This window comes from Bubalus kerabau, chromosome 9 (assembly GCF_029407905.1).
Source record: "Bubalus kerabau isolate K-KA32 ecotype Philippines breed swamp buffalo chromosome 9, PCC_UOA_SB_1v2, whole genome shotgun sequence".
Classification (NCBI taxonomy): domain Eukaryota; kingdom Metazoa; phylum Chordata; class Mammalia; order Artiodactyla; family Bovidae; genus Bubalus; species Bubalus kerabau.
The window spans coordinates 27,569,999-27,595,985 of NC_073632.1; the positions used below are offsets into that span (position 1 = coordinate 27,569,999).

The 25,987-nt window shown below is 35.8% G+C and overlaps 1 protein-coding gene across 3 annotated transcripts in view; it reads left to right on the forward strand.

Annotated features, from left to right (window-relative positions):
- Positions 1-24,937, forward strand: part of TTK (TTK protein kinase) — a 43,263-nt gene extending 18,326 nt beyond the window's left edge. For 2 of the 3 annotated variants that reach the window (XM_055534870.1, XM_055534872.1), the window contains exons 12-22: positions 2,212-2,348; positions 4,017-4,143; positions 7,043-7,135; positions 12,624-12,781; positions 12,905-13,056; positions 14,260-14,384; positions 15,732-15,809; positions 18,969-19,145; positions 19,599-19,683; positions 20,212-20,309; positions 22,228-24,937. In XM_055534870.1, coding sequence (XP_055390845.1) covers positions 2,212-2,348; positions 4,017-4,143; positions 7,043-7,135; positions 12,624-12,781; positions 12,905-13,056; positions 14,260-14,384; positions 15,732-15,809; positions 18,969-19,145; positions 19,599-19,683; positions 20,212-20,309; positions 22,228-22,314 — 1,317 coding nt within the window. In that variant the 3' untranslated portion in view covers positions 22,315-24,937. The remainder of the gene's footprint in view (positions 1-2,211; positions 2,349-4,016; positions 4,144-7,042; positions 7,136-12,623; positions 12,782-12,904; positions 13,057-14,259; positions 14,385-15,731; positions 15,810-18,968; positions 19,146-19,598; positions 19,684-20,211; positions 20,310-22,227) is intronic. The other variant, XM_055534871.1, reaches the window with a different exon arrangement.
- The last annotated feature ends 1,050 nt before the right edge of the window (positions 24,938-25,987 follow it).

Here is a 25,987-nt window from a genome sequence, read left to right on the forward strand (position 1 = left end):
AAAAGAAAAGACTAGGCAGTTTTTTGTAAAGAATCTGCCTGCAATGTAGGAGACCCTAGTTCACTTCCTGGGTTGGGAAGATCCCCTGGAGAAGAGATAGGCTACCCACTCCAGTATTCTTGAGCTTCCGTGGTGGCTCAACTGACAAAGAATCTGCCTACAATGCGGGAGACTTTGGTTCGATTCCTGAGTTGAGAAGATCCCCTGGAGAAGGAAATGGTTACCCACTCCAGTATTCTGGCCTGGAGAATTCCATGGACTGTATAGTCCATGGGGTCGCAGAGTAGGACACGACTGAGCCACTTTCTCTTTGCTTCACTTACCTTATAGCTATAAGCTCCCCCTAGCTATGTCCAGACCATTTCTTCCCTTGTAAAAACCCTGTCCTTTTCTTTTGGTGGTGTGTGCTGCATGCAAGATTTTAATTCCCTGACCTGGGATCAAGCCTGTACCCTGTGCAGTGGAAGTGTGGAGTCTTAGCCACTGGGCCACCGGGGAAGTCCCAAACCCTACCCTTCTGAGGTGCCTTCTTTTGGGATTTGCTCTCCTGCAATTGCTCATTGCCATCATCTCTGAACATCCTCGTGACTCCCCATCATTCTCTGAAAATATTAGGCTCTGGATCACTTCTTTCAACTTCAACCCAACAACTGTCATTGTTTTTTGTTAGATTCTGTACCCCTATGTATCACTAGTCCTACACCTGGCCTCCAAATTCATAACTTCTTCCTCTTTCATGCCTACTTTCTTAATTTCACCTTAGCTACCCATTCCTGTGTCCTCAATTCTGATCTCCAAAATCTCAAATGCAAACATCTAAATCTATGGTCTGTGAGTATAACCTTTCCACTTTCGTTACTAAATAATCTTGCTACCACAGTTTCTCAATACCATTCTGGCTACTAATCCAAATACGTGTGTGTGTGTGTGTACACGTATATATATATATATATACACACACACATATGCATATATATATATATACACATATATGTGTGTGTGTATATATGGGATTGGGGGCAGGAGGAGAAGGGGACGCCAGAGGATGAGATGGCTGGATGGCATCACTGACTCGATGGACGTGAGTCTCAGTGAACTCCGGGAGTTGGTGATGGACAGGGAGGCCTGGCGTGCTGCGATTCATGGGGTCGCAAAGGGTCGGACACTACTGAGCGACTGATCTGATATATATATAGATATATATAGATATATATAAGGAAATCTTAAATGGAAAATTTTTCTGGGAAAAGAGGTATAGTGGCCAAAACCACAAAAGACTGAAAAGTAGAAAATAGTTTAGATTTATCCATTGTGGGTCTCCAGAGTATAATGTGGACCCAGTGGATTGAAATTATAGAAGCTGATTTAATTTAGATATCGGTGAATACTTACTAATAACTAAAGCTGTCCCCAAATTAAAGTAGAGATAGTGAGCAATCAGTTACTAATAGTGTTCAAGCAAAATGTGATGTGCAGGAATTGGCAAGATTTTCTGTAAAACCTTTGTGAGGCAGATGGTCACTGTTGTAGCTTTTGAACTCTGCCATTATTGCATGAAAACAACCACAGACAATATGTAAACAAATGGGCTTTGCTGTGTTCCAATAAAACTTTATTTATAAAAACAAACAACAGATCAAATTCAACCTACAGGTTGTACTTTGCCAGTCTCTGCTGTAGCGGATGTTCATTCATCATTGCTTTGGAATTTGTATGAGATAAATTCTGTAAGCTATATGTCTTTTACAAGGGAGAAGAACACTAGATAGGTGTTTGCCATTTCAAACGTTGCTAAATAATTAGTATTTGACCATTTTCCCTCCAAACATAAAAGTAGGGGATGATTCTATTTGTAAAGACTGGTTTTCTGAAGCACAGAACACTTATTAATATCTAGATTATACAAGTCCAATGCTAGTGACAGTAGCCCTAAAGAGAAAGGATATTTAGATCCTGTTTTGTTCAACACTGCTGTGTGCCTTCCCTCTAATTGCAATCTCTTTGAGGAAAGTATAACAGGCTTCAAAATTTAGAGTGAAAGAGCTTTAACTGAAAAGTTATTGAAAGCCTATAATACATACATCTACTTATTTTAGCATGTTTTTGTATTTCATATTTTAATTTTCTTTTAGAAGTTTAATATTTGTGAAATTGTTGAACAGGTGACTAATTAAAAAACCTGAAATCGTGATGTTTTTTATTTTGGTCTAGCAGAAACAAACCACTTTTGAGCAACCTGCCTTTTCCGTTTCAAAGCAGTCACCACCAATATCAACGCCTAAATGGATTGATCCAAAATCTATTTGTAAGACACCCAGCAACAGTGCCTTGGATGATTACATGAGCTGGTAATTCCTTTTGGTTCTTAGCTTGGTACAACATGTGCTTTGGGGCAAACAGATCTGGAGGTGAATCCTGCTCTGTTACCTGAAAGACTTTCTAAATTCATGTTATTTTTCTCATCATCAGTTTTTTCATCTGTAAAGCAAGGGAAGGTAGCCACAATATATTTTTAAGGATTGTTATGAAAGTCTCTGTCATTGTAATCTGTACCTACTCTATGTATATGCTTTTTATATCTATAGGTCTATAGGCAGTACCTTTAAATAGTTTGAGTATGCAAAAATTCTTGTTAATCAAGCACTGCCACTTGTATATCTCTGTAATTGAGAGACTTTAAAGATTAGCATTCTTACAGTAGATAAAGGGTGGATGCATATTATAGCGAAGGAGGTGTTAATTGGAGTGTGAGAGAGGTTGGTAGCATATCTCACCTAGTTCTGGGCTTGTTCAAGATCTGAGTGGCTGCTAGTGAGGAATGAGTGAAGAAGCTGATCAGTGCTGATTGAGAGAAAACATAAGGGATGTTGAAAAGCAAATCAATGGCATTTCTAAGAAAGGAAAGAGGGGATATGGCATGTGATATCCTTCAACTTAGTGGCTGTATTTTTAATATAGTTTTAATGTCTTAGAGGATAACTGAAGTTCATGTCTTCTGCTTTTCATTTTCACAATGTGATCTTGAATACTAATTAGAACTGGCCTTGGAGTTTTAGAACTGATTCTATTAAATAAGTAAGCTATTTGATACAATTTTGCTATTTATTACCTCATTTTATTATACTTAGAATACTTTAAAGAATGACTGCTAACTAAAATAGGATATCGTTATTTCTTATGAAGTTATTTATTGTCAGCAAATATTTGTAGAATTCCTTTGTGCCAAGCAGTATTCTTGGTGTTGAAGATACAATAGTGAATAAGAGAAGCAAAGCACAAATGCGAGCTGAACAGCTTTGTGTTCCAAGGTCAAACTCTCATGTAATTGGCTTTCAGATATTTCTAGTAGGTTGTCATAGAACATTATTATTAAAAAGCACTCATAAAATCAATGATGGACTGAGCTTTGTCTTGGCTAAATTTTATAAAATAACTCTTAACTGTATTTTTAAATGACATCATATTTATTTTAATAAGGACTTCTCATCTGGGAACAAAAATTACTTTCAGAAAGAATACCCCCAAAGTGAAATTTCTGGTGATGGTGAATCTAAAATAAATATTTCAGATGTATTAGGAAAACTGACTTGGGTTCTATTTGATATAACACATTTATACTCACCACACAAAGTCTGAGTCAGAATCTTGTTTTTATTTTATGTATTTACTTTTTAAATTTTATTTTATTTTTTAACTTTACAATATTGTATTGGTTTTGCCATATATCAAGATCAATCTGCCACAGGTATACATGTGTTCCCCATCCTGAACCCTCCTCCCTCCTCTCTCCGTATACCATCCCTCTGGGTCATCCCAGTGCACCAGCCCCAAGCATCCAGTATGGTGCATAGAACCTGGACTGGCGACTCATTTCATATATGATATTATACATGTTTCAATGCCATTCTCCCAAATCATCCCACCCTCTCCATCTCCCACAGAGTGAAGTAAGCCAGAAAGAATCTTGTTTTTAAAGCTTTAATGTTTTAAATTTTAAAAAATATATCTTTCCCCAGTTTTAGAACTCCAGTGGTAAAGAACAACTTTCCACCTGCTTGTCAGTTGTCAACACCATATAGCCAACTTGCCTATTTCCAGCAGCAACAGCAGCAAATACCTGTTACTCCACTTCAGAATTTACAGGTTTGATAAACTTTATTTTTGATGGTACAGTTACTCTACTTCAGAATTTACAGGTTTGATAAGCTTTGTTTATGATGGTACATGATATGGTATCATCAAAGATTTTATTTTTGCAGGATTTATTTGTTAAGAACAGTGTTAAAAACTTATTCAATCTTAGTCCCATTAGGCCAAACTGATTTTCTGATAAGGGTGCCTCGTGACTTTGATAGGTTAGTTACTGAAGAAACTGAAGTATTTTTCATTAACTTGCCCAAAGTATCTAGTCTGAATAGCTAGATAAAATTTCTTTTGTAATCTAGGTGATTTTTCATTCCACTCAACTATTTAAACCAGTTGTTATTGGGCAGCTTCATTTCATCAGCTGATTAATATACAAGTATATATATTAATATATATACAAGTAATATATAAGTTTTTAAGAATATCAGAATAGCAATATGAGATGCTACTAGAATATATTATAAAAAAACCTTTTTTTGCTGGTGAGGCGATTGTATTGGCATCTGGAAAGATAATTATTTAGATACGCTTGATATCAATACTAAAATTAATTTTTAATAACTATCTGAGAAGCAGCTTAATATTGGTAGAAAGAATAGGCTTTGTTGAGAGTTTGCTTGGCCTTGACTCTTGGCCTCACTACTTACCAACTATGTGACCTTTTGCAAATTAATTAAATTCTCTATTTCCTCATCTATAAAATAGGGATAATAAAGCTCTCTATCCCATAGGATGACTGTGAAGATTAACTTAATTAATATATATGTAACTCTTACATCAGAAACTGGTGCTTGGTAAAGAATAAAAGTTGGTAGCAACTGTTTAAGAAAAACAGCAAAAAAAAAAAAAATTTAATGAACTCAACAAATCAAGAGATTAAAAAATTAGCTGACAGAAAATAAACCAGTGGTAACCAGGGGCTATAGGAAGAGGAATGGAGGATTATCTCTAAGCGGTGTAGGGTTTCAGTATGAGATGAGGAGAAGGCCTGGAGATGAATGGTGGTAATGTTGGAACAGCGATGTGACTGTACTCAATGCCACAGATAGGACACTTAAAAACAGTTAAGATGGTACATTTTATGGTATGTAAATTTTACTACAATTTAAAAAGCAATGGAACAAGAAGTTTAGCTGACAGTAGATTATGCTAAAAGAGGTAATAGTGTTTTGAGGGTTGACTCAACAGTATAGTAAACTACACAAAAGAGAAAGAGAAAGATAGCCTGGTTTGCCCATCATGTTAATTCAAAGAAAATTCATTGAGGAATCACTCATGTCAGGCCTTGTTTGAGCTGAACTCTGAAAGGCAAGCCAGAGGATCCTTCTAGAGGAGCCTGGTGTCAGGAGGAAACTGAAAAGCCAGAGTGTGACTAGAGTTCACCAAGGGGCAGGGTGATCCTCGGGGTTCTGCTAGGCTCTTTAGACTTTGCTCCGAGGGAATTAGGAAGCTGTGGAACAAGCTGGAGTCCGGGAGAGAAGCAGTCTTACTTGTATTTTGGAGAAATCTACTTTAGTCATGGGTGAGGAGGGTGGACTGAGCAGGTTGTGGGATGTCTTGGGTAGGACACTGAACTTCACACTGGTGTTGAATCAGATATAGGTCAGAGTTACTGTATTCTAAAAACAGTCAGCAGCTAGGAGGAAAGGATATTGGACCGCTTCCTTTGCTCTCAGAAATTTCACAGGAGAGGAAACTCCAGAAGGAAGAGTAGGGAAGGGCAGTGAAGGGCAACTCAGTGGAAAATAAGGTGTCCATATGTCAAAGCCTAACACTTTCTTACAGAAAACATACTTCATAGCTCAACAGTGTCTTTTCAACCCTAAAAATTAAAGAAGTTACAGTCTTCTTTTATATCGGGGGTTCCCTGCTGATGGCTCAGCAGGTAAAGAATCTGCCTGCAATGCAGGAGACACAGGAGACCCAGGTTCGATCCCTGGGTTGGGAAGATCCCCTGGAGGAGGAAATGGCAACCCATTCCAGTATTCCACCTGAGAAGTCCCATGGACAGATTATCCTGGTGGGCTACAGTCCAAAGGTTGCAAAGAGTCGGATATGACCAAGCACGAGCACGGTGTACCAGTTACATTACGTAGGAGGGCACCCGAGAAAGATTCTACCGTTGGGATCTAAAGCAGGACTTAGTTGAACTGAGGTTCATTTAGACCTTGTTTCAACTTGGTTAGTCAGCTGATCGGGTGGTCTCTGTGTCCAGCTTTCTGTTCAGCTCAGAGTAAGTCCTCACGCTGTCCATCTATTCAGAGCATTTATTGGTCCACAGAGGGCTCTCACATCAGGGAAGGGAAGGCATGCAAGTTGAATATGGTTCACCAGCTGAGAGTTTGCTGAGGAAGATGCTCAAGTTCAAACTAAGCAATTCATTGAATATTATCCAGCATAAAGGGGACATTGCTGAAATCTGCCTTTGTCTGATTGACTCTGGAACACTTAACACCTATGCTGCTTCCTTTATAATGTTAGGCTAAATGAGAAAAATGAATATGATAAAGTTGTGTGTTTGTTTATGTATGTAAGTAAAAAGGTTTGTATAAGAAAGAATAGATGAGAAAGATGAAAAGTGACAGCTTGTGAATTTGTCTGTTGGACATTAAGTGGGGTTTTTTCCCCCTTAAATTTTCTGTTTATGTATGTAAAGTTGAGATAAGTTAGATGAGGAGACTTTGAACCATTGCTTATATATTAATTTAATAAATTTATTTCTTTGACTAAAGTATGTAAATTGCTTCTGTAAAATACTGAAATGTTGTGACATATCTGATTGCTTAAGATTTCAGATAACTTCAAAATTGGAAATGTTTCACTGTATTAAATGCAAGTTAGTTTCTCAGCCACGTTCTATGAATGTTTGAAGCTTTATCTTATTTTAATTATTTAGATTTCAGCATCCTCTTCAACAAATGAATGCATTTCAGTTAAAGGAAAAATGTATTCCATCTTGAAGCAGATAGGAAGTGGAGGTTCAAGTAAGGTAAGTTTCTTAAATTTTTAAGGAATGAATAAAAATATTTTAAACTTTCCTCTGTTTGTGTACCTTTTGGGGCCTTTTTTCTTAATTTCTAGGGGCCCATATTTCCCTTGAGCCAAAAAATCCTTATCCCTTTCTCCCATCCCCTCCCCTCAACACATGGCATATTTCTTTCAATCTCAATTCCATGCTCTTCCCCTCCAGTGGCCTATGATTCTGTATTTCTTCTCTAAATAACATTAACATTGACTGGGGGATAGCAAACGACAACTTTGTGACATCCCCAAAGAATCTTTCTGAAAGTGAGGCCGACGGTGATTAAGTAATAAGTACACTGAGTATGATTCAGCAAGGTTTCTGATTAATGGGTCTTGTTTTGAGTTTTTCTTTTCAAAAAACAGAGTTTAGTAGCAAATGATTCTCTAGAATTGGACTAGATCATTTCTGAAATTTATCTGAGTTCTAAATCCTTACGGATCTAGTTCTCTGGATAAAAGGCATCTCAAAAGAGTTTCCAACTTCAGTACTTCTCATTCTGTTCTCTTCAATCCACTTAAAACAGATTTTTATTTTTACTGTCTTTGCTCTTCAAAACAATTGTTATCAAAATCACTAGGACTTCCCTGAGAGTCCAATGGTTAAGAGTGCATGTTTCGTTTGACAGAAAACAACAAAATTCTGTAAATCCTTCAATTAAAAAATAAATTTAAAAAAGACAAAGAGTGCACGCTTCTACTTTGGGAGGCTTGGTTTTGATCCTTGGTTGGGGAACTAAGATCCTGCATTGCACACAGTGTGGCCAAAAAAAAAAAAAAAAAATATCACCAATGACCTCCATATTTTTACCAAAACTAATTCTTGCCTTTGATTCTGGGCTACACAGCAAATGGGACAGTTGATCACTTTCCTCACTGAAGCTCTTTTTCCTTCTTGGCCTCTCAGTGTTTCTCTTCTCCAGTGGCTGTTCTGTTTTTCTCATAGCGCTGACCTCAGTAGAGCAAGGCCCCTGAGCTCAGTTGCCTCTTTTCTTCTGTCTCTAAACTCACTCACTCCCTTGGTGCTCTCATCCAGTCTCGTGGTTTTACCAGGTATATGCTGACAGTTCCCAAATTTATATTTCTAGCTCAAACTTCTCCCTTGAATTCCAGTCTTGTGTATCCAGTTTGACTGCTCAGCATCTCTTCTTAGGTGTCTCTAGATATTTAAAACTTAATATGCCCCAAGCATAACTCTTGTTTCATAGTCTCCCATTTCAGTAAATGGCAGCTTGTTTCTTCCAATCACCAGGCCAAACACCCTGGGTCATCACTGATTCCGCTTACACTTACACATTCATCCAGCTGATCAGCAGGTTCCACCTCCAAGTCCATCCAGAATCTGACTCTTCCTCACCACCTCCACTGTTGTCCCTTTGGCCAAAGTAGCTTCATCTTTTCACCTGAATTCTTAAAATCGCCTCCTAACTTGTCTCACGGACTCTTGCTCTTCTTGTCTACTTTAGTGTAAGGGTTTAGTTTTCTTCAGATACCCTCACATCTTTGCTCAGGTATCTTCTAGATCAGGCCTTCCCTTGACTACATTCTAAAACCATCGCTCTTGCCTTCCAGTCCCCAGCACACTCTATTCTCTCCTGCTGTATTTTTCTCCTTAGCTTGTCTAATATGCTCTGTAAGTTACTTACGTGGTTTTGTTTTTTGTGTCCCCTTGCACTTGAATGTGAGTTCCATCAATGTAGGGATGTTTGCTCCATTATCTAGAATGGTGCCTGGAACAGAACAGTGACTGAGGTGTTTGTTAAATGAATAAGCTGACCCTCCTCAGCTTTTTTGCTGCTCTAAGTTGTTATGGATAATACATATGCAATAAACCATATTGAAGTGAAGTCGCTCAGTCGTGTCCAATTCTTTGAGACCCCATGGACTGTAGCCTAACAGGCTCCTCCATTCATGGGATTTTCCAGGCAAGAATACTGGAGTAGGTTGTCATTTCCTTCTCCAGGAGATCTTCCCAACCCAGGGATTGAACCCGGGTCTCCCATGTTGTAGGCAGACGCTTTACTGAGCCGCCAGGGAAGTCCAAACCATATTGGGTTCATTTTAATCTTAACAGTGTTTTGAACATTATTTTCCTTGGAAGATAATGATGATGTAAGCTTACTTAAGTCAAGGGCCAGATGATAAAGTTACGACCAGCCTGTATTTTCTTCGTGCAATTAAATTATTTAATTATTATGATGGCCTTGCCAAATTCAGTATGCCTCAGGGAAAAGAGGGTAACATGCTTTATGAACCTAACGTTGTTCATGCTCAGACTGTATTAAGAACATTTTAGAAGATTCATGGGGCTAGTAGAAATGGTCAAGACATTGACCATTCTAATTCTTTCATTAACTTTGCATGAAACTGAAAAATTATAACTGACACTATCTCTAACTGGAAGTAAACACTCCCTAATCCTTTTCATCAGTTATTGCCAGAGCAGAGACATTAGGGGAGGATAAGCACATACATGGAAAAAGCTGATTTAGAAGTTGCACTTGCTCAAAATTTTTGAGATCTTTGTTTTAATATCCTGCAAATCTTTTTTTCTGATATACCTGACAATGGTAATATGTTTTGAATGTCCACTTTATTCTGTCCTAATTGTCTCTAATAATGGTAGCTAATGTTTGCTACACACAAACATGTCATCTCAGCATCCTTCCAGCCCTGTGCAGAAGCTGCTCCTAACATTCTAATTGTATTGAAACAGAATAGTAGATACTCTAAATTCTCTGAGAGGTATAAGGCTGTTTGTTGTTGCTTAGTTGCTAAGTTGAATCTGACTCTTTTGGACCTCATGGACTGTAGCCCCGCAGGCTCCTCTATCCATGGGATTTCCAAGGCCAGAATACTGGAGTGGGTTGCCATCTCCTTCTTCAGGGGCTCTTCCAAGCACAGGGATCGAACCTGCGTTTCGTGCATTAGCAGGCAGATTCTTTACAACTGAGCCACCAGGGAAGCTCGTAAGGCTGTTTGCTGCTGCTGCTGCTAAGTCGCTTCAGTCGTGTCCGACTCTGTGTGTTTACCTCATGCCAAATAGCTTTGTGCTATTTAAAATTGCTTTTCTTTCCTTCCTTGCTGTTGTCTGCTGCCTCTTGCCCTATCACTGTTTTATGTTCCTCCCCCTCTAATTTGCTTTCTGAGCAAGTAAACCAACAATACTTTGTTAGAGTTTTGTATTTAAGGTACAGGTAATTGGATGTAGCCGACGACCTGATAGACTCTGCTTTCAGTGCGGTTTCAATGCATGAATCTCATTTACTCTTGGGCTCTTTTCTTATTTCTTGCCACTATTTGCTGGATCAGTTCAGTTCAGTCGCTCAGTTGTGTCCGACTCTTTGCACCTCCATGGACTGCAGCACGCCAGGCCTCCCTGTCCATCACCAATTCCCGGACTTTACTCAAACTCATGTCCATTGAGTCGGTGATGCCATCCAACTATCTCATCCTCTGTCATCCCCTTCTCCTCCTGCCTTCAATCTTTCCCAGCATCAGGGTCTTGTCCAGTGAGTCAGTTCTTCGCATCAGGTGGCCAAAGTATTGGAGTTTCAGCTTCAGTGTCAGTCCTTCCAATGGACACCCAGGACTGATCTCCTTTAGGATAGACTGGTTGGATCTCCTGGCAGTCCAAGGGACTCCCAAGAGTCTTCTCCAACACCACAGTTCAAAAGCATCAATTCTTTGGCACTCAGCTTTCTTTATAGTTCAATTCTCACATCTATACATGACTACTGGAAAAACCATAGCTTTGACTAGATGGACCTTTGTTGGCAAAATAATGTCTCTGCTTTTTAATATGCTGTCTAGGTTGGTCATAACTTTTCTTCCAAGCAAGCGTCTTTTAATTTCATGGCTGCAGTCACCATCTGCAGTGATTTTGGAGCCCCAAAATATAGTCTGTCACTGTTTCCCCATCTATTTCCCATGAAGTGATGGGACCAGATGCCATGAGATTAGTTTTATGAATGTTGAGTTTTAACCCAACTTTTTCACTCTCCTCTTTCACTTTCATCAGGAGGCTCTTAGTTCTTCTTTGCTTTCTGCTATAAGGGTGGTGTCACCTGCATATCAGGAGTCAGAAATGGCAGCCCACCCCGGTATTCTTGCCTAGAGAATACCGTGGACAGAGAAGCCTGGTGGACTGCTGTCCATGGGGTTGCACAGTCAGACACGGCTGAAGTGACTTAGCATGCAGGCATACATTGGAGAAGGAAATGGCAACCCACTCCAGTATTCTTGCCTAGAGAATACTGTGGACAGAGGAGCCTGGTGGGCTGCTGTCCATAGGGTCACACAGTCGGACATGGCTGAAGCGACTTAGCATGCATGCATGCATGCATTGGAGAAGGAAGTGGCAACCCACTCCAGTATTCTTGCCTGGAGAATCCGAGGGACAGAGGAGCCTGGTTGGCTGCCGTCTATGGGGTCTCACAGAGTTAGACATGACTGAAGCGACTTAGCAGCAGCAGCATCTGCATATCTGAGGTTATTGATATTTCTCCCAGTAATCTTGATTCCAGCTTGTGCTTCATCCAGCTAAGCATTTCTTATGATGTACTCTGCATATAAGTTAAATAAGCAGGGTGACAATATACAGCCTTGACGTACTCCTTTCCTGATTTTGGAACCAGTCTTTTGTTCCATGTCCAGTTCTAACTGTTGCGGATAGTCAAGGTTACTTGGCTTTTAAATAAATGATGTTTTCTTTAATGTTAAAAGAGGTAAGTTAATATTTCTTGCTTACACTGGCATTCTGTATCTGAGTTTATACATTTTAGAAGCCCCATCCCAGTTGACACATTACCAGTATTTTTCCAAATGTATTAATATTATCTGCCTTATAAGCATTGATTAGAAATTGACTGTCATTATAGCCAGAACAGTTTGGCCTGGACCTCACCGTGCTTATAGCAACATCTTGTTACTGTCAACTTGATTTTGAAAATTGAAACTCAGTCTACTTTTCACAACCAAATACACTGATAGCTTACAATTAGCACTTATTTTTAATATTGTTTACCACATGGATGAAATTGTCAACTCCAGTCATAGTGGAATCAACACCATCTGTGAAATGAATTACTTTTTATTCCCTTATTCAGCCCTTAGTGTTCCTTGGCATTTTTTAATGTCTTTTTTTCTTCAGATTATTTCCCTGGTGATGACATCTAACAGTGTTATGAATGTATATGAAATTTAAATTACCTTATATGTTGATAGATGTTTTATTAGATTTATGCATTGGAGTCATTGAATACCCATTGTCATAGATAGATGAAAATGTACTGTTACTCTCCTAACATTTTTTTCCCTTCTATACTCAGAATAAGGCCAAACATTTTAAATTATTTACATCAATAATCCTTAAGTGTCTGTCTAATAAATGTAGAAATATTGTGAGAATATATAAATAATGTATTCTAAACTTCTTCCTTTGTTTTACTGTATAGGTATTTCAGGTATTGAATGAAAAGAAACAAATACATGCTATAAAGTATGTAAACTTAGAAGAAGCAGATAGCCAAACAGTTGAGAGTTACCGGAATGAAATTGCTTACCTGAATAAACTACAACAACATAGTGATAAGATCATCCGACTTTATGATTAGTAAGAATTTTTCAGTTTAAAAGAAAACTTTTTTTTTTGCTTTAATTTTTATGATAAACACTTAAATCTTCGTTGTATAATCTAACCATTTATTGTTTTGTTTTCGTTTATTTTTAATGGCAGTGAAATCACAGATCAGTACATCTACATGGTAATGGAGTGTGGAAATATTGATCTGAATACTTGGCTTAAAAAGAAAAAATCTATCAGTCCATGGGAACGGAAGAGTTACTGGAAAAATATGTTGGAGGCAGTTTACACAATTCATCAACATGGTATTTTAAAATCTCTTCATTATAATGTTAAAATATTCATTAGTGGTGCCATCTTAGAGAAAGACACTTATGATTTTAAGGTATTGGTTATTGGCAGCTTTAGGCTAAATAAACTAAATATTTGGCAGTTTAATAAAGATGAAGAGACAAAACCATTTCTTTAAAATACTGTTAACAAAAGAATACAGGGCATGAACTAAAATCCCCACATTCATGAAGCATCCATAACACAAAATGTTTCATTATCAGTAATAACATAGTCCCTAGTCCTGGGTCTCCAAATATTTGAATCGCAGCAGATCTGAGACTAAGGTTCAGGCATCCTAAAAATCTTAAATGTTTATTTTACTCATTCTAGTTGTTTTGTATTATGCACCTTGTGTGAGAGTTTTTTTTTTTTAACTACTAGCTCTACATTCTGGGTTGGCTTTTTACTTGGTCTTGGTTCTTTTTTGTTTGTTTATTTTGCTTTTTTGTTTTATTTAAAACTCTTTAATTCTATCATGGCCTTATATACTGTACAGGGCAATTGTCTCTTGTTTATGCATCCCAGCCTCTCCCTGTGACCCCTAATCCATTTCTCCTTCTTCATAGAATCCTGAATTTCCTTCCAACTTTTCAACAGTTTGGACTTGGTTCTTTTTAGTGGTTCTTTGCCTTTTCCTTATTTTAAATAACTGATAATATAGGTAATTGTAAATTATCTCCTTATGTCTCTCTTCCTATAAGTTAGAAGATAATTCACCAGTGATCCAGATCAGGCTTAGGGGTAGGTATGTGAGGGGCAGTAGAGTCCTACCACATGGCAGCATAATTTACAGTACTGTCTTGTGCTCAGAGAAGCACAGTGGTTGTTAAGAGCATAAACTCTGAAGTCAGACTGCCTGGTTCAACTCATGACCCTGTTCCTTAGGCTGTGTAGCCTTGAACAGATTGCTTAAACTCTACCTTAGCTTCTGCAACTAAAAATGAGGATAATAATAGTACTTGCCTCAGCATTGGTATGAGGGTTGAATGGTTCAATACAAGCTGCAAACTTAAAATAGTGCCTAGCGTGTAGCAATTTGCTCTATGTTCACAGAGTATATTAAAAATGAATATTTAATTTGACAAAAGGAACCAACTCATGAGTAGACTGTGCAATATCTTTGTACTTAGAATGTTTGACATTGTCTGATATTATACTGGATTTTTATTTTGAAGGTATTGTTCACAGTGATCTGAAACCTGCTAACTTTCTGATAGTTGATGGAATGCTAAAGCTAATCGATTTTGGAATCGCAAACCAAATGCAACCAGATACAACAAGTATTGTTAAAGACTCTCAGGTAATGAATGGCTGGTTACTACACAGTAGAGTTCAATTCCTTTTCATCTTTGAAGTATTAATTTGCTAATGAGGATTTTATTTTTCCCTACTTCATTTTTCAAAGGATTTGAAAACTTTTTTATAAGAATAAATTTATGATTACCATAAAAAATAAATCAGTCACACAGTTAATACAATTTAGTATAGAAAGTCAAGACCCAGTAGACATATATCCAGCAATTTTGAATGATTTTCATATAGCTGAGGTAGAGAAGCAGTAATACCTGCCTTGAAATCATTTTGCTTATCTAAAATTCACCTAAAACTTTGTCTCAGTTTCCTGGTAGCAGCCAAAGAGAATTGCAGTTTTATGTATTTCATTGTCCTTTATGAGGTAAGATTATTTCATTCTTCTAGAGAAGTAAAGCTTTCCCTATCATTTACATTTGAAAAAAATTCTCAAGTGGGCCTTCATATTGGAAACAACATAACAAATATTGTACTCAATGACATTTTTATAATAAGATATGCAACAGCAATCTTAATAAACTTGTTCCCATAAAAACCAAGGTGATGACAATCAAAGAATGACTAAAAATAATCCTGCTTACAGCCAGGACAGTGTGCTCCATGTATGCAGATCTCTGATGTGGATCTGCCTTAATCCTAGGAATAAAACTGGATTTTTTTTTTTTTTTAGGAGTAGCTGGGCAGCATGCCCTTCAAACAGTTCTGTTTGACAGTTACTTCTTTTTATATCAAAAATACAGCTGAAATTTAGTTGTAAACCAGTTTGACGGTAACTTCTATGGCAAGACTCTAAAGTATAGGCATTCTATATTTGAAAGCAGAATCATTTTAGAATAAAATAAATGCAGTGTAAGGTTGGCATAATCCTGCTGCGGAAACTCTTGCATGATGTAGACACCCATCCTGTCTCTATTTGGACGTGGGCCCAGGGAATACTTAGAGACAAACTGGATTTTTGGCTGATTGGTTGGTGGTTTATATTGAAAAGTGTTCTGGGTCTATTCCAGCACAGAAATGAGTGACGGATCAATTCCTTCAAAGTTTATGGCCATTAATAAATTTTATCCTGTGAAATGTTATGGTCTCTGCCTACCATAATCATAGAAATAGCTCAGCATTCTGAAAGGAGTAAATTTTTTGATTATGAATCTAATTTATTTTGCTGGAAATGTGAAGAAATTTGTTTTAATATTTTTGTCAGTTATTTGAGTTTCACAAATATATTGCTGAAATCTGTAATTATTCAAGTTGTCAAGAATTTGGCATTCATGTTTTTAAAAATAGCAGACTGAAGTATTTTCATTGATTTCCGTGTTTTCTGTGATTTGGCAAGTAGGTTGGGACGGTTAATTATATGCCACCAGAAGCAATCAAAGATATGTCTTCAAGAGAAAATGGGAAGTCCAAATCGAAGGTACTTTAAGATTATTTATATCCCATTTATTTTGCACAAACAGGAAATGGGCTAGTCTCTGACTAAATTAACAGATAACTGAAAATTTATTTCTTTAAGTTCTAAAATTAAGCCATTATAGAGACCTTGCCTTATTAAGCAGACTGTCCTGGGATTCAATTTTACCCTTCTTTATTGATTTGAGATTGCTCTTTTAATATTGTGCTTTTAATGTGGTGATGCCTTACAATGTGCTCCTATAAGAAATGCATATTGGATATGTTTTTAGTTTTAAAAATAAGACTAAATTCTGATATGGACATCTTAATTAACACTGAACTTATAACCTTAGAAGTCTTTTTTGTTTCCTCTCTGACTCTTAACGTTTTATTTCTTACTGTTTCTTCATTTGTAAATTTTACATTTCCAAGTACAACTCTAGCAGGTAATTTTTTCCATGTACTTTCCCACTTCCCTTATTTTGCTACCACTGTGAGCGCTCATGTTAGTCTCACTGGTGCCCTTTGTTGAGTCAGCTTTGCCTGCCATGGTGCCTCTGGCTCCAGACTCATCCTTCTTCCCCTATAGCAGGGTAGTCTAACGGATGCAAGCATACATTGCTGTGCAGTCCCTGTGTTCAAGTTACAGATCTACCTCATTATCAACTGTCTTTGTGACCTGACTTGCCTGTTTCTTTGTCTATCAGTTAGGCTTCTGAATAGTACCTACTTTAAAAGTAATTGAGGATTAAATGAGAAAGAATATAAAGCATTTAGTACATTGTCCAGATGAAAACAGTTGCTTAATAAATATGCTTTCACTTGGTAAATTATATTTTCCTCCCTAGAAAATTGTGGCTTCTAAATACCTTTGCAAATAACTGACATATAATTATGCCTAACAGCTTCTCTTATAAAAATTCTTCTTAAATCTCTTTAGCTTCTCCTTTTCTTTTAACACATAGATTTGTCTGCTCTTTTTTCTTGATTAGACTTGCCATAGTTTTGTTAATTTTCAAGATCTAGGTCTTGGGTAGAGGTGGGAGGGAGGCCCTAGAGGGAGAGCATGTATGTATACTTATAACTGATTCACATTGTTGTACAGCAGAAACTAACACAGCATTGTAAAGTAATTATCTTCCAATTAAAAATAAATTAAAAAAAATAAAGAACTAGGTCTAGATTTCACTTACTATATTTTCTTTTGCTGTCTAATTAATTTCTGCTTTTATCTTTGTCATTTGTATTCCCTTTAGGTTTTTTTCCCTTTGCTTCTGCATTTAAATAATTGCTATTTTAATTTTAGTAGTCTTCTGTATAAAGTTTTACTCAAGTAAAACTTTTTACTGTTGCTGCTACTGTTATTGTAGTGTTTCTTATTTTCACTAATTTCCAAAATTCCCGATTTCAGGTTTAAATTTTTCTTTCTTTAAAATAAAATTGGATTTGAGCTGCATGTAATGTTCAGATCTTTTTCAGTTGTCAACTCAGTACTTTAGTATGTAATAATGGGAAATATCAATTCCGTTGTATCACCTGCTCTGCAGTGGCCTTAGGGATTCTGAATAGAAGATAAATTTTTATCCCAACATGTAAGCTCATCGTTGCTATAGAAGAGCTCAGGGCCCCTCCCAGTCTAGCTCTGTTCTGGAATTGCTTTCCAGTGAGCAGCTAATGGCCACTTGGGCCTTCTGTTCTGGGGTCTGTCGGGCACATTGATTACTTCTCTCTGCGTCAAATGCCTCTACCATGCAGGACTTGTGGCTGTTGGTGATTTGTCTCCATTTACATTCTGGTTTTATTGTAAATATTTTCCTTATGTTTATGGTTTTGCTACCAAGCAGCTCTGTCTAACTTATCTGGGGATTTGGAGAGTTTGAAAAACTATGCTGCCATAACACTGCTATTTTCCTTGAATCTGAAATTATTTTTAGTCTGTGATTTAGGTTTAGAAATGGACTTAAATTTCCAAGTGATTAAATTGGAGGAAAAGATTATTTTTTATTATTATTATTATCAGTTTTCTTTGTGTTCAGATAACGGAATCTATTTTCTTGCTCATGTTCTGAAGGGCATGTCAAAATTTGCCCCCACTTCAAAGAATTTAATATAGTTGCTTAATATAGTTCTATTAAATGTGGTTTCAGTGCATAAAAATTCATAACATCTCTTAGTTGATTATACCTTTTATCACAGTGAAATGACCTTCTTATGTTAGGAGCATTTTGCTGTGTTCTCTTTTTCTAATATTAATATTGTTGTTAATATTAAAAGTAATATTAATACTTTTTCTTTTTTGTATTTGGTTATATGTGTCCATTTTTTTTCCCCTCTAGCTTTCTGTGTCATTTGGTTTAGATTAATCCTTTGTATAGAACATATGGTTACTTTTGTTATACTGTTTATTATGTATCTTTTAAAAGAGGAGTTTAGCCATTCTCATTTACTATACTCACTGCTGTGCTTGGTCTTAATCATGTTTTTTTAAAGTCAAAAGTAGAATTATGTTGTTAATATTGCATTACTTCTAATGAGGTTATTTAATACAAAGAACACTTAATAATTAATATTTACTGAGAACCAGAAACTATTCTCTATGTTTACCCATATCTCATGGTTATTTAATGTCCATGACAATGTCCTTTTATTATTTCTGTTTTGGAAGTGAGGAAACAGATAAGGAGAACTACCAGCTAGTACTAAGTCAGGGATTCAAGCCCAGCCCAGCCCAGCCCAGCCCAGTCTGGCTCTATCGCTTATGTTCTTAGTTTTAGGGTAGCTCAGCTTAACCTTTTTTAAAATCTATACATAGTTACATATTATGAATTTATTTAAAACCATATTTTAATCCAGTAATTTTGGGGAAAACAAGTAAATTTCATACTTGCAGTTATGATTTTTAGCTTTGTGTTTTCACAGACTGACAAGAATGTAATATTTTGTTTCAGTCGATCTATTTTAATTATGAGTTTGTTGAATGGAGCTCATTTCTTTTGATAAAATTGCCTAATGTAACAAACACTAGAAAAGGATGTTTTGTAACGAACATAATTTAATACTTGACACATGTAATGAGGTTTAATTATGATTTTAAATATGAGGGTAAATATGTGTGTGTGTATAATATTTTAATTTTATGCTAAAATAACAGTAACTTCTTCTTTTTTTTTTTTAAACTTAGATAAGCCCCCAAAGTGATGTTTGGTCCTTAGGTTGCATTTTGTACTATATGACTTATGGGAAAACACCGTTTCAGCATATAATTAATCAGATTTCTAAATTACATGCCATAATTGACCCTAATCATGAAATTGAATTTCCTGATATTCCAGAGAAAGATCTTCAAGATGTATTAAAGGTAATATTAATAGTATATAAATATAGAAGAATTATATTTCATATAGTACTTAATTGTTTACTTAAAGAAATAGCTGAGGGAATTCTCTAGTGGTCCAGTGGTTAAGACTCAGCACTTTCACTACTGTGGCCTAGCTTCAGTCGATGGCCAGGGAACTAAGATCCTGCAAGCCGCATGGCATGGCCAGAAAATGAAAGAGAAATAGATGAAATGATTGGAATTTCTGGAGTAGATAAAGCTTGTCCATTGAAAGTTCATTTTGAAGGTTTTTAAAACATATGAATACTTGGAGATTTTGAAGAAATGATGTGTAAAATCATCTTGTCATTTCTGCGTAGGCACTCTAGAAAGCAGCTTCTGTAATATGATGCAACCTGGAAAAGTACTTTATCAATATTGCATAAGGAAACTTGCTTTGTTTTTGTTTTAAAAACTTAACCTTTATGTTTATAGTGTTGTTTAATAAGGGATCCTAAAAAGAGGATATCCATTCCTGAGCTTCTGGCACATCCATATGTTCAGCTTCAAACTCATCCAGGTACTTCTTTAAAAATAAATTTATTACCCAATTGGTAATATCAACAACCTTCTGACTACTCTTTTCCTGCATGCCTCCTCCCTTAAGGAAGTTCCTTAATGCTAAATACGAAAATAAATGCGATCGCCTTCTTTTACTTGCCGGCATTCATTTTTACTTATCCTAGGAAAGGGACTATGATCAGTGATAAATTATAAGAATGTAGTTATTGTGCTTTTAAGCAGAATACACATTTATATATGAACTTCTATTTTTCTTATTTGATACCAGTGTGCTATTAATTCTATATATATTTTACACCTAGGCTTCATAGGTGGCTCAGTGGTAAAGAATCTGCCTGCCAAGCAGGAGATGTGGGTTCAATCCCTAGGTTGGAAAAATCCTCTGGAGGAGGAAATGGCAACCCACTCCAGTATTCTTGTGTGGGAGATCCCATGGAAGAGGAGCCTGGCGGGCTGTAGTCCATGAGGTCGGACATGAGTCAGACACAACTTAGCAACTAAACAACAAAACCAAATTATTTTATAGGTAACCAGATGGCTAAGGAAACCGCTGAAGAAATGAAATATGTTCTGGGCCAACTTGTTGGCCTGAATTCTCCTAATTCCATTTTGAAAGCTGCTAAAGTGAGTATGTCTATGCTCTGTCTACACTAATTTTAATTGTTTTGTATAGTTTAGTGAGTTAATAGGCACTTAAGTAAACCAAAGGAAAATTGGCCCAGTCATTAGATCAGCTATGAAGTGTGTTTCTGTATTTAGATACTTAATATGTGCTTTTTTTTTTTTTTTTAAACTTTACATAATTGTATTAGTTTTGCCAAATATCAAAATGAATCTGCCTCAGGTATACATGTGCTCCCCATCCTGAACCCTCCTCCCTCCTCCCTCCCCATACCATCCCTCTGGGTCGTCCCAGTGCACTAGCCCCAGGCATCCAGTATCGTGCATCGAACCTGGACTGGCAACTCGTTTCATACATGATATTTTACATGTTTCAATGCCATTCTCCCAAATCTTCCCTCCCTCTCCCTCTCCCACAGAGTCCATAAGACTGTTCTATACATCAGTGTCTCTTTTGCTTAATATGTGCTTTTTAACAAATACAGATTTATTTGATTTGCACTCTTGTAATGGGCAGACAGCACAATTGAAAATGGATTGTCATATAAGGTATATTGAAAAGATTGCTGTCAAGTAGGTCTCAACCAGACTAAATTCAGTAAAGAATCTTTTAAATCAACTCCATTTTTAACACAGCTTTTGAATTTATTTCTTATAGCCAATTTTAAAAACCATCTTAGACAAATCAGAGTATTTGTCACATATAATGACTTCTGCATAGCTGTATATAGCAGTCTGTACTTTTCTCAAAGCAAATGTCTCAAACCTGTTAGTCTCCCAGTGCCTGTTTACACCATAATTTTTTGGATCTCACTGACATTAAACATGTAATCATTTTTATATAACACTGTATACTTAATTGACTTTAGTTACTAGTTTAATATTTCAGCTATAACATTATTGTAAAATTACAGTAACTTAAACTAAAAAGCACTCTTAGCTCTCTGGATAGGGATAACACCAATCTAAGATGTTAAGAACTTGAATACATTTCTGGAGGAATTTATTACATATTTACCATTATATTTGCATTTATATAAGGTAAATTTTTTCTTAAGTTTTCTCGAGTGCTGATAGCTAAATCATTGGCTTTAGGAATTGAAACTGGACCAAAATTTGTTATGTAATTTTTCTCTATATTTCATTTCTCTAATTCTACCAGTGTATTGTTTAAAGCCTTTTATAAATAAAATTAGGTGGATTACCTTTATCACTAAGATTATGTGTTCCTTGATGGCAAAGATATCTTCTATCTTCATAAATTAGATGTTAGCTTAGCCTTAAATCCTGTACTAAATATTGTAGATTTTAGTATATTAATTAGACTTATTTATATAGCAGTTGTATTTTTTAATGTCTTCCATTCTTTAGTTTAAATATCAACTGAAAGTATATTTCCTGTTGATTTTATTTTATAGTATAGGACTTTATCTAAGACTGGCTTTGTTTAAGAAAAAGTAAGGTATCTTGTAATAACACAATGAAAAAGAATATATAGAGGAACAGATATAAATATATCTGAATCACTTTGATATACACCAGAAACTAACACAATATTATAAATCAACTTTATAATACTTCAATTAAAATTTTTTGATATGTAAAACTATGTACATCAGCTATAAAAGAAAAAATAAGGGAGATTAAGGCGAACTTGAGGATGCATCCATACACTTAAAAATAACTGTGTTACATTTTTCTTCCAGAAAGATTGAGCTGCATCTCATAATAGCTGATTCTTAGGCCAAGCTAGGTGTTTAAAACCTTTAACTATCTCCAGTAGTGTATAAAATAATTTGTAATTATAAGAACAATAGAGAAATGTTACATATTAGAAGATGTGAAGTTAATTAAACCTTTGTTAATCTGATGTACGTTGAATTTTAAATATTACAAATCAGATGTGTGTTTTTAATTTTAGACTTTATATGAGCAATACAGTGGTGGTGAAAGTCACGGTTCCTCTTCATCATCCAAGGCTTTGGCAAAAAAATGGGAAAGAAAATGATTTGTGGCTACTCATGAACTGTCAGGTATCACCTGTAAAATATTGGGACTGTTAAACTCTTGGTTCTCTGTGGAAATCTCTTGAAGACAGCTTCACTCTGAACAGAAAAATTCAGTGGATTATCCTCAAAAGAAAACTGTAAAAATCCGCTAATGGCATTGTATGTATTAAATTGTAGAATTGTTTTCCCTTTTATGTTTCCCTGTAAATCTAATCTATTTGATATCATTTTCACACTTGGGATAGTAGATGGAAAATGGAAATGTATTCTGAAGAACTATGTAAATAGGCTTTGTATAATATAAAATGACACTAAATTCTCAAAGTTATAGAATTGTTTTCTTCAAGCAAATATACTGTTGGTGAGGCAACAAATTTCTTAATAAAAATGGATTAAGGGAAAACATGAGAGTAGACCTTAGTAAATTAACTTTGGGGGAAAAAATTCCAAAGGTTTAAAATTCTAAAAAAGATTTCCAGTTGTTTTATGGCACTGGTAATACTTCATCATTTTAGAGCTGCACTTGGCTCTTTTAATTCTCTTTGATTCTTCGTTAATATCTTTGTTTTGGGTGTTCAGAGTGTCATGCTGGATTCTGAGAAGTAGGCAGTATAGAGCATGACCTCATTGTATGACTTGCTTAATGATGAGCAATTACAAATGTGGTCCCAGAACTTCTGAGTCTAAATATAACAGGTTACTTAAAGATATTATCATATAGTATTCTTTTCCCCAATTTTTTCTTTATATTTTGATAGACTTTTTTTTTTTTTTATTAAGACTTTATGTTTAGAATAGTTTTGGATTCACGGCAAAATTGAAGGGAAGGTGCAGAGATTTCCCGCACGGCCTGCCTCCCTATCAACATCCACCACCAGAGCGGTACTGTTGTTACATTTAACTAACCTACATTGACACACTAATAATCACCCAAAGCCCATCGTATATATTACAGTTCCCTCTCAGTGCTGCGCATTCTAGGGATTCATACAAATGTATAGTAACATCCATCATTATGCTATTTTAAGAGTGTTTTCACTGCCTGAAAAATTCTCTGTGCTCCACCTGATTATCTCTCTCCTACTTCTAACCCCTGGCAACCACTGATCTTTTCATTGCCTCCATAATTTTGCCCTTTCTAGAATAATCCCATATAGTCGGGATTGTACAGTGTTTAGCCTTTCAGATTAGCTTCTTTCACTTAGCAGTATGCATTTAACCTAGTAACATCCACCTTCCTGTCTTTTCATGGCTTGAGAGCTCATTTCTTTTTAGTGCCTAATGGTATTCCATTGTCTGGATGTACCACAATTTATCCATTCACATACTATAGGCCATCTTGATTGCTTTCAAATTTTAGCAATTATGAATAAAGCTGCTCTAAACATCTGTAAGTAGGTTTTTGTGTGATATTCAGCTTCAAAGAGTTGAATACCAAGGAGCATGATTGATGTATTATATGGTTAAAGTATTATGTTCAGTTTTGTTAGAAACTGCCAAACTGTCTTTCATAGTAACTGTACTATTTTGCATTTTCTCTAACAGTGAATGAGAGTTTCTGTTGCTCCATATCCTTGTCAGCATTTGATGTTGTTCATGTTCCAGATTTTGGCCCCTCTAGTAGATTTGTTGTGATATCTCATTGTTCTTTTTATTTGCATTTCCCTGTTGACATATGTTGTGTAGAGAATCTTTTCATATACTTAACCATCTGATAGCTTCTTTAGAGAGATCTTTTCTCCTTTTTCAAAGATCTGTTAACTATTTATGGGTAGTCTATTTCTGGGCTGTCCATTCGGTTCCAGTAATCAGGTTAGCTTTTCCTTCATCAGTAAATGCTGTCTTGATTACTGTCACTTTATAGTAAGTCTTGAAGTCAGGCAGTGTCAGTCTTCCAACTTTCTTCTCCTTTACTATTGTCTTGACTGTTCTGGGTTTTCTGCCAATTCATGTAAACTTTAGAATCTCTTTGTCAATATACATAAGGAAACTTGCTAGAATTTTGATTGGGATTACATTGAATCTGTAGATCAAATTGGGAAGAACTGACATCTTGACAATATTGAGTCTTCCTGTTCCAAGAACATTTATTCTCCATTTATTTAGCTCTTCCTTGATTTAATTATTCAGAGTTTTTCAGTTTTCCTCATATAGACCTTGTACATACATTGTTAGATTTATACATAAGCATTTCATTTTGGGTGGGGGTTGGCTAATGTAAATGGTTGGAGAAGGAAATGGCAACCCACTCCAGTATTCTTGCCTAGGAAATCCCATGGACAGAGGAGCCTGGTGGGCTACAGTCCATGGAGTCTCAAGAGTCGGACACTACTGAGCAAGTAAACCACCACCCATGTAAATGGTATTGTGTTTTTAATTTCAAATTCCACTTGTTCTTGGTGGTTATATTGGAAAACAATCAATATTTATATATCTGTGTTGCTGTTGTTGGTTATTTGTTTTAAGAGTGTTTTATTGATTTTTTTTTAATTTTTAATTTTCTGCATACATGATAAAGTTTCTCACTATTAGGTATGCTGTTTGCTGTATGATTTTTTATGGCTATTCTTTATCAAATTGAGAAATCTCTGTTTCTAGATTGCTGAAAGTTTTTATCATGAATGGGTATTTGATTTTATCAAATGCTTTTCTGTATCAATATTAATAATGATTATGTGATTTTTCTTTTTTTAGCTTGTTGATGTAATGGATAACTGGCTGTTAGTGTAGCTGACATCATCTTGGGCCCTTCTAGTTTCTCCTGTCCCCCTGCTGACCTGAAGCAGGACTGTGCTGTGTCTTGTTTTCAAGCCGCTGCCCCTGCCCTGAGCTAGCTGTGAAATTGCCCCACTGGCCCCTCTAGTGCACAGTGCAGCTGTCAGTGCTTCTGCCCAGTCCCGCCCTATGATTAACTTACCCTATCAATTTTTATTCATCTGTTTTCAAAAAAAATCAGCTGTTGGTTTTGTTGATTTTTCTCTTTTGATTTCCTGTTTCCAATTTCAGTGATTTCTCCTCTAGTTTTTATTGATTTTTTTTCTTCTGTTTACTTTGGATTTAATTTGCTTTTCTTTTTTGGTTTTCTAAAGTACAGACGTAAATCCTTGATTATAGATCTTTCTTGTATTTTTATTTAATTTTGCTGTAAATTTTATTTTATGCACTGCTTTTACTGCATCCCATAAATTTTGATAAATTCTATTTTCATTTCTATTAATTGAAATGTCTTAAAATTTCTCTCCAGGGTGTGAATACTAGGAAGCAGAGATCATCATGGGCTACCTTTGAGACTTACTACCAGCAAATGTTGGCTGTCTTTATGATTTTTTTTCCTATTTCGTACAGATTTTAAAGCTTATCCTTAAGAGTGTTGGCCTAAATTACCTTTTCCTTTTTTTAAAAAAAGTAACTGTTTTACATATGTATATATCAGTATACTGATATCTCCTTAATTTGTTCTTGAAAAATCAGATCTTCTATGTAAAAATAACATTTCATAAAACAGTAAAACACCCTTAAACAAGGGGCAAGCTATCAAGTTAGGATTACAGTGTTTAAAATAATATCTTCTGATTGCTAAATTATGTCCAGTTTTGCCCTGTGTATTTTGAGACTATTTCACTAGATGCATACAAACTTGGAATTTTTTTTTTATCTTCCTGGTAAATATAA